Genomic DNA, 15,885 nt, shown 5'->3' with positions numbered 1-15,885 from the left:
GCGAGTTTCAACCTCTTGGCTGACACGTCTCTTCAACATTGCGTGGAAGTCGGGAACAGTACCTTTTGGATTGACAGACCGGGGTGGTGGTCCCCCTCTTTAAGAAGGGTGACCGGAAGGTCCATAGGGGTGGTCCATCAAACTCCTCAGCAGTGTACAACTGTGGGTCGAAACTCGGCTACAAGAGGTTCAATGTAGTTTTTGTCCCCGGTTGAAAAATACTGGACCAGCTCTATATCCTTGTGGGGGTGCTGGAGGGTACATGGGGGGGGTTTTACCCAACCAGTATACATGTGCTTTGACGACTTGTGTCCCACACAACGCTGAATGTTGGCCTCCGCCAAGACTGCTGGTTGTCACCGATTCTATTCAGAAATTTCATAGACAGAATTTCTCGGCACAGCCAAGGTGTTGAGGGAGTCCAGTTTGGGGCCTTCAGATCTCATCTCTATTTGCGGATGATGTGGTCCTGATGGCCTCTTCGGGCTGTGACCTTCATCGTTTACTGGGACGGTTTGCATCTGAGTGTGAAGCGTCTGGGATGAGACTCAGTACCTCCAAATCAGAGGCCATGGTTCTCAGTCGGAAAAGGGTGGAGTGCTCTCTCCGGGTTGGGAATGAGGTCCTGCCCCAGGTGGAGGAGTTCAAGTAAAAAATACTTAACACTTTAAAGCTAAAAGGGGAAGACTGAAAAGGGTCTACAGTAGCGTCTACAGTAATGCGGTCGCTGTACCGGACCGTCGTGAAAAGAGAGCTGAGCCGGAAGGCTCTCAACTTACCGGTGGATCTATGTTCCCACCCTCACCTATGGTCATGAGCTTTGGGTCATGACCCAAAGAATGAGATGGCGGATACAGGCGGCTGAAATGAGTTTCCTCCGTAGGGTAGCTGGACTCACCCTAAGAGATAGGGTGAGGAGCTCAGCCATCCGGGAGGGGCTCAGAGTAGAGCCGCTTCTCCTTCACATCGAGAGGAGTCAGTTGAGGTGGCTCGGGCATTTAGTCCCGATGCCTCCTCGATGCCTCCCTGTTGAGGTATTCTGGGCATGCCCAGCCGGGAAAAGGCCCCGGGGCAGACCTAGGACACGCTGGAGGGATTATGTCTCACAGCTGGCCTGGGAACGCCTTGGTGTCCTCCCGGTGGAGCTGGAGGAGGTGGCCGGGGACCGGGAAGTCTGGGCTTCCCTACTAAGACTGCTGCCCCCGTGACCCAGACCCGGATAAGTGGAGGAGAATGGAATGGGACCCACTGGTACGGACGGTCCCATGTGAAATACAGCAAATTGATGCTATTATGTGTCCAAATACATATGAAAGACATACGTATACCGTATTGGTTGATGCACGGTGCAGGGAATGGCCATGGAAAAGAAGAGAAAAGCCATATCCGGATCATGGAGTGTTTTATGGAGATATAAGACAATACGAGACAAGGTGCTGAAATGTGTGGATGCACTTTGGGAATGATGATGGACAGTTGCTGAAAACGTCTGCTTGGGTTTCTTCTATGCTCGTACGTAGATCCTCGTGCACACAACATCATCAGCTCCGAAGGTCTGAAAGACAATGGTCAGTATTAATTATATTCATATTAATTAGTGCATATGCCCTAAGACAATGGTCAGTATTAATTATATTAATATACTAAATGGCTGACAACTCATTTAGTGGGAAGTACTAGTACACATATCTGATCTCAAGTCCATCAGAAAATTGTGTACTACGGCGTCAGTATCTTGCCCATGGATACTTCACCTGGCCTGAGCGAAGCGTATCAAACGTAGAGGCTGCTCTGACGTATTTTGATTCAAATCAAATGAACTTTATTTGTAGAGCACTTCTCCTGTAAGGACATGCAACACAAAGTACTTTACAGAATTAAAAACAATTACCACAATTATAAAGAAAAACAATTACAAAGAAAGCCCCTCCTCCCACCCTACAGAACACCCAATGGTAATGGTAATGGTAATGGTAATGGTAATGGTTTTATTTCATTTGAAAATGCATCAGATTCCAATTGAGTGCATCCCATAATCAGTTCCCAGTTCCACATGTCCAAAAGGAGTAGGAAGAAGCAAAGCTTATTAAATCCTACCCCTCCATCTGGTACCTTTACACTCACTAACTGTTACATTTGTTCACTTCCTGCTTTCCTAATGAAATTTAAGGTTTTTTTTATTAAATAAAATTAAATGAAAATGAAAATGAAAATGAAAATGAAAATAAAAATAAAAATTTAAAAATTAAAATTAAAATTAAAATTAAAATTAAAATTAAAATTACAATTACAATTACAATTACAATTACAATTACAATTAAAATTAAAATTAAAATTAAAATTAAAATTAAAATTAAAATTAAAATTAAAATTAAATTACGTACTGAAGTACTCAGTACCGAGCATCCAATGCCATAATGGGTACCACAGTAAGTGTCAATATAGTGATATATATAGCACATCATGACTGGTTCAAGACTCTTCATCCTTGTATTATATAAAGTTTCTCTGTCTGGCCTGAGGACCAATAACTAAAACCTCAGTTTAGTCCTGGTTGAGCTGTAGGAGATCCCCTGAACGCATCCTGCTGTGACTTAAGAGTACATGACGACATGACACGGCTGACATGGCGACTGTTTTTTATGGCATTCCCGGAGGCGGAGCTTAATGGCCAACTGCAGCGCCACACATCATCATTATCTCCGGCCGTGCCGCGGTGCAAAGTGTCGGCATGGTGACAAATGGAGCCGAGTCCGAGTCCATCTGGCATCCAGCCAGTCGCCCGGGGAGGCGTTAAGTGGTGCTAAAGCCAGGCTTCATTTGCATTTCTCAGCGGCGTGATCAATGAGGCCGGTTAGAGGCCGGAGGATCAAAGGCACACGTTTTCACCTGACTCTTCTCCGCCATTAGAGACCCGCGCTCGTCCTTTCAAAGGGATAATGGAATGGTGGCAAACCCAAACCAAGAATGAGCTTTCTCCCTTGCATGACTAGAACCACATTTTTTCTCCTCCCACTTATCATTATGAGCGTTGACTCAAAGTGCTCATTAAGTTGCACCCATCCTCAATCATGTCTGCTTGCCAACCCCGCAGCCATGCAGCCATGTTGCCATGCTCAAGGGTCAAAGCAGCTTTCTTCTGGCCAGTACATCTTTCAACTCCAAGCAGAGTAACTCCCGGCGAGAGGCGGGGTACACCCTGGACTGGTGGCCAGCCAATCACAGGGCACATATAGACAAACAACCATTCACACTCACATTCATACCTATGGACAATTTGGAGTGGCCAATTAACCTAGCATGTTTTTGGAATGTGGGAGGAAACCGGAGTACCCGGAGAAAAAACCCACGCATGCACGGGGAGAACATGCAAACTCCACACAGAGATGGCCGAAGGTGGAATTGACCCTGGTCTCCTAGCTGTGAGGTCTGCGCACTAACCACTCGACCACCGTGCCGCCCCCAAGTTGACATTTCATCCAAAAACACAAATCCTCTCTGGTACTGCAGATGACGATGGTGATGTATCCACGCCTCACTGTGAGCAAGTCAGGTCTTTCCACCCCAGAAGAAATGTTCCTTATTTGGGGGAAAATTGTCAAATGCAAATGTTGACAGGCATGGAGAGTGTGGAGAAGATCAACTCAAATATCATCAGTATCGATACCAAAGTGTAGTATGAGAATTGGGTGGATACTAGTGTGATGATAGCAATATTTTTGGTTATTTTTACTAATAAAGGAGGAAAGTTTAGTCTGACAAGTTGAAATTAGCCATTCATTTCATGTGTACGTATATTCAACTGTCCATAATCTATATTCTTCCAGTCAATAGAAACTTTGAGGTAGAAATCTATGCATATTTCTACTTATATAGGAGGGTTGTAATATTGCGGATTTATTGTTGACTTAGTTATGACAACGTTACATTTTAATGTAGGTTTGCCTTTTTTTCCTGCCCTGTTTTGTTGGTCGCTCGTTGAATCTCAACAATACCTTCAACTGCGTATGATTTATAACCTAGTATTAACTCATTTAACCTAGTATTAAATCAAAATTAACAACACAGTACTAGCACCATTAGGATGTGTACTAGGGAGTAGTTTGAGGCAATAATACAACAGCAAATATCGCTGTAGCTTGGTTAATATGCAGTAATGGAACAATCTTGCCGTTTTTTTTAAGCTGTGTTCCAATGATGTGCATTTTTAGCTAGCTCATATTCACTTGTTTTATTATGTTGTAATGCACAGAAAAATATACAGGATATTCATGTTTCACATAAAGATTTGGAATGATGGGCAAAATATGATTCCAAAATATGTGCAGTTCCCCTTTAAGAGCTGATATCTAGCAACTTCCATGGTTTTCCATGGAGGCTAGTTCAGGCTATAATAATGATGTAATATAATAATGTATATAATAATATGATTTGATGACAAATCTTATTCATCCTAAAGCCAGGCCACATGCTGAATAAAGTATGTATGTCACTTCAGTGACAACATGTTTTATTTGCATTTGAGTATCTGAGTATCTTGTAATAAAAGATGATCATCCCCCAATCATCCATCCCCATGTGTCTATCATCTTACAGTCATTCCATTCCAGATGGACACACGCCCTCATCGGGAAGAAAAACATTTGCTTTGGCTGAAATCATGTGCGAGGTCAAAGTCGGTGCCACGCCCCTCTGGGGTCCGTAACCTCATCTGGTCGGCCGTGTCCAGCAGGCCCTGATGTCTACGAGGGAATGTGGATCTCGGACTTATCTTGACCGACAACAAACTACGGACAAGATGCTTCTTTTCCCGACTGTACCGTGTTTTTCCTTCTTCTCTTTAGGTTCCACATTTTATCCGGAAATTTCCGAGTTGACCGCCAATGACATGACATCTGACATCTAAAGCTAAACAGCGTTGACCTCCATAAAGGCTTTAAGAAATGACAAGCAATGATATTTCTAGTGGCATACACTTATAAAATCAATCATTACACTTTGCAGTACTGTAATATTGCACTGCATTACTCTCACTACCTGGACCTGGGTTCGATTCCCCTTCCCTCTCCTGGCCCCGCTGGCAGGCACTCACACATTTCTCTGATTTGGTGGATTTTTTGTAGTCTTGTTTAGAGTCCTTATGATTCATCTTATTGTACAAGGAAGTGACTATCGTCCTCTCGCCCAAAACACAGCTGGGATAGGCTCCAGCACCCCTGCAACCCTCGTGAGGAAAAGCGGTAGAAAATGAATGAATAGTGACTATCATGCATGAACTGGGCTGCACGGTGTTCGAGTGGTTAGCATGCAGGCCTCACAGCTAGGAGACCCGAGTTCAATTCCACCCTCGGCCATCTCTGTGTGGAGTTTGCATGTTCTCCCCGTGCATGCGTGGGTTTTCTCCGGGTACTCTGGTTTCCTCCCACATTCCAAAAACATGCTAGGTTAATTGGCCACTCCAAATTGTCCATAGGTATGAATGTGAGTGTGAATGGTTGTTTGTCTATATGTGCCCTGGGATTGGCTGGCCACCAGTCCAGGGTGTACCCCACCTCTCGCCCCAAGACAACTGGGATAAGCTCCAGCATACCCACAACCCTTGTGAGGATAAGCGGTAGAAAATGAATGAATGAACTAGAATAAGTTCTAGAATAAGACTGCCAACTCCATCCACACTAATAAAGATATTTTCATTCAATGAATACCTCACGGTTTAGACCCACAAATGGTAAATAGCAAATAAATGTCACTAATTGATACACCCATTAAAATACCTATTTTTGACACTCACCCGTTCTCCAATTTTGGATTAACATTTGCGATAAAATGTTATAATTATTACAATTAGATTCAGCTCCAGAACCTTCCCTTTTTCTCTTCAATTGCCATTGTTCACTCATGACATAATCCAGGTGTAAGTATGCCTCTGAAGATGCCTCTAAGATGTATAGGGACTCATCACTCATGAACGATAACAGAAGGCTAGCGTTCGAGGCTAGCGTTCGAGGCTAGCGTTAGAGGCTAGCGTTAGAGGCTAGCGCATGCTAAATCTAAACAAACATGAGTGAAGAATGAAGACCTTTCAAACTGTGGTGCATATTTACCAATGATCAACACTTATGGCAACTTTTGACCAGAAATCAGTGAAAAGGCAAAGATCCAGAGTATAAATATTTGTGTATAACATATTTTCTAGACTATAAGTCGCTCTGGAGTATAAGTCGCACAAGGCCATTCATTCATTCATTCATTCATTTTCTACTGCTTATCCTCACGAGGGTCGCGGGGGTGCTGGAGCCTATCCCAGCTGTCTTCAGGCGAGAGGCGGGGTACACCCTGGACTGGTGGCCAGCCAATCCCAGGGCACATATAGACAAACAACCATTCACACTCACATTCATACCTATGGACAATTTGGAGTGGCCAATTAACCTAGCATGTTTTTGGAATGTGGGAGGAAACCGGAGTACCCGGAGAAAACCCACGCATGCACGGGGAGAACATGCAAACTCCACACAGAGATGGCCGAGGGTGGAATTGAACTCAGGTCTCCTAGCTGTGAGGCCTGCATGCTAACCACTCGAACACCGTGCAGCCCAGTTCATGCATGATAGTCACTATTCATTCATTTTCTACCGCTTTTCCTCACGAGGGTTGCAGGGGTGCTGGAGCCTATCCCAGCTGTGTTTTGGGCGAGAGGACGATAGTCACTTCCTTGTACAATAAGATGAATCATAAGGACTCTAAACAAGACTACAAAAAATCCACCAAATCAGAGAAATGTGTGAAATGCATGCACGGGGAGAACATGCAAACTCCACACAGAGATGGCCGAGGGTGGAATTGAACCCTGGTCTCCTAGCTGTGAGGTCTGCGCGCTAACCACTCGACCACTTGAAACTCAACCAAAACTCCACCGAAAACATACATAAGTCGCACTGGAGTATAAGTCGCATTTTTTGTGGGTAATTTATTTTCCAAACTACTTGACCAAAACAGACATTACGTCCTCTTGGAAGGCAAGTTCTAACATTAATAAAAGAATAGAGAACAGGCTGAATAGGTGTAAGATATGCTAACACAATACTTATTCAGCTACACCAAAAAATAAACATGAACAGAAAAGGTGTCCAGTGTTTATGGAACATAAACATTTTTTTCATTTATAAGTCGCTCTGGAGTATAAGTCGCAGGAACAGCCAACCTATGAATAAAAGTGCGACTTATAGTCCAGAAAATATGGTATGTTTTTGTCTTGATTTTGAAAAAAGGTACCCACCAATATGAGTTCATCCCCTCTGAGTTCTCTGGTCCAGAAGGTTTTGGGCCCGTGGCCACTGAGTAGAGTCTGGTTGCAGTGCATTTTGTTTTCTGTCTCCCAGATGGCCAGACTCTGTCGAGAAATCCAACACGTCCCTGATGATGTTTCCGTCCATCATTCAGGTCTACCCTCAACTGAACTGCAGCGTTGTTTGAGTTTGGCTGGTGAAGCCAAATGCTAGGATTTATTGACGACTTTTTTCCATCTACGAGACTCTGCTTTTAAGCTTTGGCTTTCCAGAGTGCTTACCTTACACTTTCTTCCATCCACCGTCTCCTCATGAAACTCCTCGCCGACGTGGAAGTTGATCTCCGTGGTGCGGACGGTGGTGGAAGTCTTGATGTAGAACTGCTCGCCATTCTGTCTGATCTCCACGTGAGGCTTGGAAGCAGCCGCCACCGCCACCTTTCTCAGCATGGCATTCACACCTGAGGGCACGCAAAAGCTGCAAGTTCATGCCAGTATTTTGGCCTCGGATGCTGGTCATCATGCCTTGGCAAAGTCCAGCAGAACAGAGTCAGGATCTACTGCTTCATGAATGCCATGGCAGATGGGATACGGGAGATCCTGTACTAGTTAGCATTCACCTAAATGGACAAATGGGTTTATTTTGTTATCTCTTTCCTTTAGTAATACCCATGTGTCATAAGGACACATTTTATGTGGTATTCGCTGGTAGTCCTGGAACGTAAAAAGCGTATCTACTGTGTAGCCCATCAATACAGGCCTACAAATAATGTTTCATATCATCATTAATATGAAGGTGATATTTCATCATATTACCATGTTCTATTACTATTTATGTCTGTATTATTGTTTAGTTGCATGTGGATTGGGGTGGCACGGCGCGCGAGTGGTTAGCGCACAGACCTCACAGCTCGGGGACCAGGGTTCAATTCCACCCTCGGCCATCTCTTATTGTTACAACTTGCCTTCCAAGAGGACGTAATGTCTGTTTTGGTCAAGTAGTTTGGAAAATAAATTACCCACAAAAAATGCGACTTATACTCCAGTGCGACTTATGTATGTTTTCGGTGGAGTTTTGGTTGAGTTTCAAGTGGTCGAGTGGTTAGCGCGTAGACCTCACAGCTAGGAGACCAGGGTTCAATCCCACCCTCGGCCATCTCTGTGTGCAGTTTGCATGTTCTCCCCGTGCATGCGTGGGTTTTCTCCGGGTACTCCGGTTTCCTCCCACATTCCAAAAACATGCTAGGTTAATTGGCCACTCCAGATTGTCCATAGGTATGAATGTGAGTGTGAATGGTTGTTTGCCTATATGTGCCCTGGGATTGGCTGGCCACCAGTCCAGGGTGTACCCCGCCTCTCGCACGAAGACAGCTGGGATAGGCTCCAGCACCCCCCACGACCCTCGTGAGGATAAGCGATAGAAAAAGAATGAATGTGGATTGTTTCATTTGTTGAGTTATGCAATCATAGCGGTGTTATGATAATATGGGCGACTTGCACTAAAGAAGGGGTGTCCAAACTTTTTCCAGCAAGGGCTGCATTTGGAAAAGTCAAAGGATGCTGGGACCATTCTGATATTTTTGTATTGTTTATGTATCTATTTAAAGTCAGCTTTGTGATACGGGTGGCCGAGCATTTATGAATTATAAAATTATCATTTTAATACTGCGTTAAATAAATGGAACTGGGCACTGAGACCTGCAGTGTGAATCAAGTCTTGGGGTACATGGTACCCCCCACCCCAAGGAGGCCCGGCACCCACTCAGCCTGAACACACACACACACACACCAACACCTTGGTTCTATCCCGACCTGGAAGCTGCACTGTGATATTATGAAAAACCACAAAATAAAGTAAAGATATAATGGTAATATCCATCCATCCATTCATTTCCCTCCACTTGTCCGAGTCGCGGGGGCAGCAGTCTTAGTAGGGAAGCCCAGACTTCCCGGTCCCCGGCCACCTCCTCCAGCTCCACCAGGCCAGCTGTGAGACATAATCCCTCCAGCGTGTCCTAGGTCTCCCCTGGGGCCTTTTCCCGGCTGGGCATGCCCGGAACACCTCACCGGGGAGGCGTCCGGGAGGCATCCGGACTAGATGCCCGAGCCACCTCAACTGACTCCTCTCGATGTGAAGGAGAAGCGGCTCTACTCTGAGCCCCTCCCAGATGGCTGAGCCCCTCACCCTATCTCTTAGGGTGAGTCCAGCTACCCTACGGAGGAAACTCATTTCAGCCGCCTGTATCCGCCATCTCATTCTTTGGGTCATGACCCAAAGCTCATGACCATAGGTGAGGGTGGGAACATAGATCGACCGGTAAATTGAGAGCTTTGCCCTCCGGCTCAGCTCTCTTTTCACCACGACGGTCCGGTACAGCGACCGCATTACTGCCGAGGCTGCACCGATCCGTCTGTCGACCTCACGCTCCAACCTTCCTTCACTCGTGAACAAGACCCCGAGATACTTAAACTCCTCCACCTGGGGCAGGACCTCATTCCCAACCCGGAGGGAGCACTCCACCCTTTTCCGACTGAGAACCATGGCCTCTGATTTGGAGGTACTGAGTCTCATCCCAGACGCTTCACACTCAGATGCAAACCGTCCCAGTAAACGCTGAAGGTCGCAGCCCGAAGAAGCCATAAGAACCACATCATCTACAAATAGCAGAGATGAGATTCTAAGGCCCCCGAACTGGACTCCCTCAACACCTTGGCTGCGCCTAGAAATTCTGTCCATGAAAATTGTGAACAGAATCGGTGACAAAGGGCAGCCTTGGCGGAGACCAACGTTTACCGGAAACAGGCTCGACTTACTACTGGCAATGCGAACCAGACTCCTGCCCCGTTTGTACAAGGACCGGATAGCACGTAGTAGCGCGCCACCAATCCCGTACTCCCGGAGCACCCCCCAAAGGACGCTACGAGGGACACGGTCAAATACCTTTTCCAAGTCTACAAAGCACATGCAGATTGGTTGGGCAAACTCCCATGCACCCTCAAGCACCCTCGTGAGGGTGTAGAGCTGGTCCAGTGTTCCATGACCAGGATGAAAACTGCATTGGACCTCTTGTATCAGAGGTTTGACCAAAGATCGTACCCTTCTCTCCAGCACCCTGGAATAGACTTTCCCAGGGAGGCTGAGGAGTGTGATCCCCCTATAGTTGGAACACACTCTCCGGTCACCCTTCTTAAAGAGGGGGACCACCACCCCGGTCTGCCAATCCAAAGGTACTGTTCCCGACTTCCACGCAATGTTGAAGAGACGTACCAGCCAAGACAGTCCCTCAACATCCAGAGCCTTGAGGAATTCTGGGCGGAACTCGTTCACCCCCGGAGCTTTGCCACTGAGGAGCGTTTTGACCACCCCAGATACCTCAGCCATGGTGATGGCACTGTCCACGTATATGTCCTCAGACTCTGCTTCCTCTATGGAAGGTATGTCAGTGGGATTGAGAAGGGCATCAAAGTATTCCTTCCACCATCTGACAACATCCCTAGTCCAGGTCAGCAGGCCCCCGTCCCGACTGTAAACAGTGTAGACCGGGCACTGCTTCCCTTCCCGAACGGTTTGCCAGAACCTCTTCGAGGCCGACCGAAAGTCGTGCTCCATGACCTCACTGAACTCCTCCCACACCCGAGTGGGAAGCCGCGAACCGTTTGGCCTGACGGTACCTGTCAGCTGCTTCCGGAGTCTCACAAGCCATCAATGCTCGATAGGACTCCTTCTTCAGCTTGACGGTGGCCCTGACCTCTGGTGTCCACCATCAGGTTCGGGGCCTGCCGCCACGACTGGCACTTCAGAGTAGAACAAGGTCCAGCCCCTCTCGAGGAGTTTGGCTCCAGAACCCAAACTGTGGGTCGAGGTGAGTCCAACTATGTCTAGTCGGAATATCTTAACCTCTAGCACAAGTTCAGGTACTTTCCCCACCAGAGAAGTGACATTCCATGTCCCAAGAACCAGATTTGGCCGCCGAAGACCAGGTCGCCCAGGCACCCGCCCTTGACCGCCAGCCAACACACAATGCACCGGACCCTTATGCTTGCCTGCGTAGGTGGTGGGTCTACGAGGGGGAGATCCTGTGTGGCTTCTTCGGGCTGGGCCCGGCCGGGCCCCAAGGGTGAAGGCCCGACCACCAGGCGCTCCCCTGTAAGCCCCTTCCCCGGGCCTGGCTCCAGGGTGAGGACCCGGTATCCCACATGCGGGTGAGGTGCAGATTCTCCTCTTTGTTGTCTCCATAAGGGTCTTCTGAATCACTCTTGGTCTGTCCCATCACCTCGGACCAGTTTGACTGGGGAGACCCTACCAGGGGCATATAGACCCAGACAACATAGCTCCTAGGATCACTCGGGCACTCAAACCCCTCCACCACGATAAGGTGGTGATTCACGGAGGTTAATTATGGTAATAATCATGGTGATAATTACACATTATGGTAATAATGTCATAATATATAATAATTATTATTATTATTATAATTACAGGACAAATCGCATTTTGTGGTTGATTGTGGCCTATTATTAGTCAAAAACTATTTTTCGCAGACAAGCAATATGTAGAATTGTGGTCACTAGGGATCAGTGATGACGTTAGATTACCTTCCACTGGCAGCAGACTCAGCAGAGTCAAGCTGTCATGCCATAGCTGAGATAAAAAGGGAAAAAGCTTCTCTCATTCCATGTGGAAGTGGTCAGTTTTTGCCTCCTTTGTTCTTCTTCTCCACTTGGTTTGAATAAGAATAAGTACAATAAGTAAATTGCAGAGGCTAACGAGTAAGCTCGGAAGTTTGCTATGCTAGCGGTGGCCGTCCGTTATGAAGCATACGCAAAGAATAATAGGAGTGCAAAGGTGACTAGGGGTGTTTTTTCATGTCTACAGGGCTTTGATAATGATTAATAAATGTTTAAATTGAATGTAATTTAAAGCCTGTATTGAGAAAGTCATAAACAGGTTTTCTATGCTCTCATTATGAAAACGTTCCATTTCACTTGTAGTCAGGTCTGGAACCAAATATGTGATTAACATATATTTTTTGGACTGTAGTTAGGGATGGGGCGGGGGGCAAACCAACAGCAGAAAAGAGAAAAATGGCCTCCATTTTATGACCAAAAATTAGGGATGTCCAATAATTACTAGTACCGATAATCTGATATCAGCCTAAAAGGGCGATATTGGTATCAGATATTTCCCGATCATTTTCCCGAAAAGCGATGCTGTATCCAACACGTGTTCATTCCACCCCAGGAGATATGTCATGTTACACATATCGGTATTGCCTGGTATCGGTATCGGTAAATTGAGAGTTGGACAATGTTGGCACATGAGTAATCATTCATTTATTTTCTACCGCTTTTCCTCACGAGGGTCGCGCCTATCCCAGCTGTCTTCGGGCGTAAGGCGGGGTACACCCTAGACCCTGGTCGCCAGCCAATCACAGCCAATCACAGGGCACATATAGACAAACAACCATTCACACTCACATTCATACCTATGGACAATTTGGAGTGGCCAATTAACCTAGCATGTTTTTGGAATGTGGGAGGAAACCGGAGTACCCGGAGAAAACCCACGCATGCACGGGGAGAACATGCAAACTGCACACAGAGATGGCCGAGGGTGGGATTGAACCCTGGTCTCCTAGCTGTGAGGTCTGCGCGCTAACCCCTAGACCACCGTGCCGCCCCATGAGTAATCAGTAAAAAAAAAAAAAAAAAAAAAGAAGCATCCCTACAAAAAAAGTATTCTGAGGAAAAAAGTCCCAATATTATGAGAATAAAATTGTCATTTTAGTAGCATAGAGTTTAAATATTAAAGAAAAAAATGAAGTCAAAATGTGACAAACAGACAAAATCTAGTTGTAATTTTTGGAAAATTTGATTGGGGAAGAAGTTATAATATTATGGAAATAAAGTCATAATGTTTGGAAAAAATTCCAAAGATTATTTAAGAATTGAATGTAAAATATTTGAAAAATTCAAAAAAAGAAAAGCAAAAAGGGAAAAGGAAAAAAAACTAAAAAAAAAAAAAAAAACGCCAAGAGAACGCGGCAACTTTCGGAATCAAGTCAGGGGAAAAAAGTCACGCAAGTTAAACGGAGAACCAGAAGACATACCAAAACAAAACCCATTTTTACTGTCAGAAAGCTGACGTACGGAGCAGTGGAGCCCCGTCCCAGCAGATGTTGGACACATGGGATGCAAGGAGAGGACAATGAATGAGAGGAATGTTGGCACACTTTGCCCTGTTCAGCTCTCCTGTCCATCATGATAGATTTAGTCCTGCAAATGAGCGGTAAAGCCCTTAACCCTCTTTGTGACTCCGTCATAGTAGAAACAATTAGGAAAGACATGCATCCCATAACATTATTTTCTCATACCTGCAAAGTGGACCACCCTCCATGTACTCATTTACCTTTCATTTACCTCTCACTGTCCACACAAAAAACCAAGTAGGTGACCGTGCTGGAAAGGACTATTCATCCCAACTTCCACGCCATCACCAGTCCGAGTAGTCCTGGGTGTCTTCTATCATTAGGCTACCAAGAAAAATAAAGATGCTCACCAAGTGCTTTGAGCAACTCGTCAAAATTCTCGCTGCTTTTCATCTTCCAGGTGCCTGCAAAATTTGGCATTTCTTCTTCTCACCGTGTGTGTTTGTGTGTGTGTGTGCCTTCGTCTTTTGGTCTGGTCTGCTGCTTCTCCTTCTTATGCCTCTTCTCTTGTGTGCTTAATGATCCCAGGCAGAGAGCCAAACCCCCTCCACCTCCTCTGTATCACAAACACACACACACACACACACACGTCATGGTTTATTCTCATCATTTCATAGACTGTATCAACGTATGAACGGCCCTCGGAACATCGACTGGAAAAGTTGATATTTCAACGTACTTGACATGTTTTAAGCATCTTGTACGTGTGTGTCCTCACTAAAGTGTCCTGTACACACACACACACACACACACACACACACACACCCATGAGAATAGGACGCCCCTCCGCTAAGCTGCAGCCACGTCACATGTGTTCCCTCCTCATCCATCTTTTTTTGGACAGAGTGCCTTTTCAGACAAGCTTTGATAAATAATGCGTGGAGGCGAGCGGCCGGTACTCCGTCATCCCACCAGAAAGTGTGGCAGCCCCCCCCATCCGCCTGAGTTCAAGCAGTGAATTCATTGGTGTTGAGCAGATGGACGCACTCAATAGGGGAGCAGTCAAAACGTGAAGCATGGTTTGGGAAACATAAGCAGTGTGAAAGTCCGGCAGAAGTAGCATAAGAGAAGACGGGGTGATGATGGTGGTATTATCGTAATGAGCTGTGACCTTTGGTGGCCTTCACAGCCTTTGTAGACCATCAAGCAGAAACACATTAGCTGAAAAAGAAAGGCTATTGATTTTCTTTTTTTCTTAATAGTTTCTGCTCTCCTCCCACATCATGATCATCTTTCACAAGGTAAAGTCTTTTTTTTTTATGTGACATAAACACGAGTAATGTAATTATATCTTATATCAATATTATAGGAACAGAACTTGGACATAACCTGGAGTAGTCACTGTACAGCTTGCAAAGCAGTACAGTCAATCCCACATTTTTGTGGGGGTTAAATGGGGCCTGTTGTGAAAAATTTTCATTATTGAGTGGTGGACTACACACAATAAGCAGCGCAAAGCTTTCTAGCTCTTCCAGAATCTGCACCTATTCAGCTGTATTTCTTTGGATTTCGTGGTTCCAGCAAAAACGCTCTGTTTGAATGTATTCCACTGTGGTTGGTCACACTGCGGAGTGCAGAAAAGGACTTCCAGTTCACGCTGCTAGCTGCAAGTATGAGTTCAGAAAAAACGGCCATGTATCTTTTTAAAATATCGGCATTTAACATACAGCCACGTGTGTTGGATTCTGAATCCGATCCGGAAGTAGAGACCGGACAGTCCGAAGTTTCTCAGGAAAAGAAGTTACTTCAAGACGTCTCTCAATGGTAAGTAGCTTTAGCATTTTAGCCGTGGCCACTAATTGTGGTGGGAAACGGCTATTGGCAACCCCGCTTTTTTATGCAAGTGTTTTTGCTCCATGACTTAAAAATAAACAGTTAGGCCACTGATAAACTGTTACTTACTGCTTGCCCTTCTGACTCTTCCACACAACCAAGTAACGTTGGAAAGGCGTCAGACATCAGCAAGTTTGTCGGCTAGTCCAGCTGCATAGTGGCCCAAGTTCCCCAAAAGTCCAGTGTGAAATGCCATAGACAGATTAAAATGCATTTGTTTTTGCTGGTAGGGAATCAGGAACTGGGCGGACGGAGCAGCGTTTACATCCTGCCCATATAAGGAAGTCCGCCCCTCTGTGACATCAATCACAAAGGGGCAGTTTTACCACGCCTTTTGATACCAATCATTTGGAGCCATCCCAAACATCTTTCAGGGTTCACTTCCAAATACACAAACCTCCTTATCTGAAACGTTGGCATCATTAAACACCAGAATACAACATTCGTATTACATTTATAGGTCAGAAAAGTGGAAAAACATAATATGTCTGCTTTAAGAAGAAGCACTCTTGGCTGGCAGGATATCTGTTTTGGAGGCCAGAACTACCTTGGCCA

General features: G+C 45.6%; 1 protein-coding gene across 3 annotated transcripts; it reads right to left on the bottom strand.

Moving 5' to 3' along the window:
• Positions 1-1,275: 1,275 nt before the first annotated feature.
• LOC131097907 (cellular retinoic acid-binding protein 1) lies at positions 1,276-13,991 on the bottom strand. 3 transcript variants are annotated; one of them, XM_058045916.1, is made up of 4 exons: positions 13,848-13,991; positions 7,571-7,749; positions 7,280-7,393; positions 1,276-1,555 (listed from the first exon to the last, which is right to left on the bottom strand). In XM_058045916.1, exons 1-4 carry the CDS (start codon positions 13,915-13,917, stop codon positions 1,505-1,507), a joined length of 414 nt encoding a protein of 137 aa, XP_057901899.1. In that variant the 5' UTR covers positions 13,918-13,991; the 3' UTR covers positions 1,276-1,504. The 3 variants fall into 3 exon arrangements, with proteins under 3 accessions (XP_057901899.1, XP_057901898.1, XP_057901900.1); XM_058045915.1 differs by lacking the exon at positions 1,276-1,555 and having other exon boundaries at positions 7,176-7,393; XM_058045917.1 differs by lacking the exon at positions 1,276-1,555 and having other exon boundaries at positions 7,176-7,393; positions 13,698-13,988.
• Positions 13,992-15,885: the final 1,894 nt, after the last annotated feature.

This window comes from Doryrhamphus excisus, chromosome 1, assembly GCF_030265055.1.
Source record: "Doryrhamphus excisus isolate RoL2022-K1 chromosome 1, RoL_Dexc_1.0, whole genome shotgun sequence".
Lineage (NCBI taxonomy): Eukaryota > Metazoa > Chordata > Actinopteri > Syngnathiformes > Syngnathidae > Doryrhamphus > Doryrhamphus excisus.
The sequence above is the reverse complement of the archived record's forward strand: the minus strand, read 5'-3'. Positions and strand labels throughout refer to the sequence as shown.

Coding starts and splice junctions, on each gene's coding strand:
- LOC131097907 (XM_058045915.1), bottom strand. CDS start 13,917: ATGCCAAATTTTGCAGGCACCTGGAAGATGAAAAGCAGCGAGAATTTT. Junction 7,750..13,847: donor CGAGTTGCTCAAAGCACTTG/GTGAGCATCTTT, acceptor GCGTGCCCTCAG/GTGTGAATGCCATGCTGAGA. Junction 7,394..7,570: donor TGGATGGAAGAAAGTGTAAG/GTAAGCACTCTG, acceptor ATTTCTCGACAG/AGTCTGGCCATCTGGGAGAC.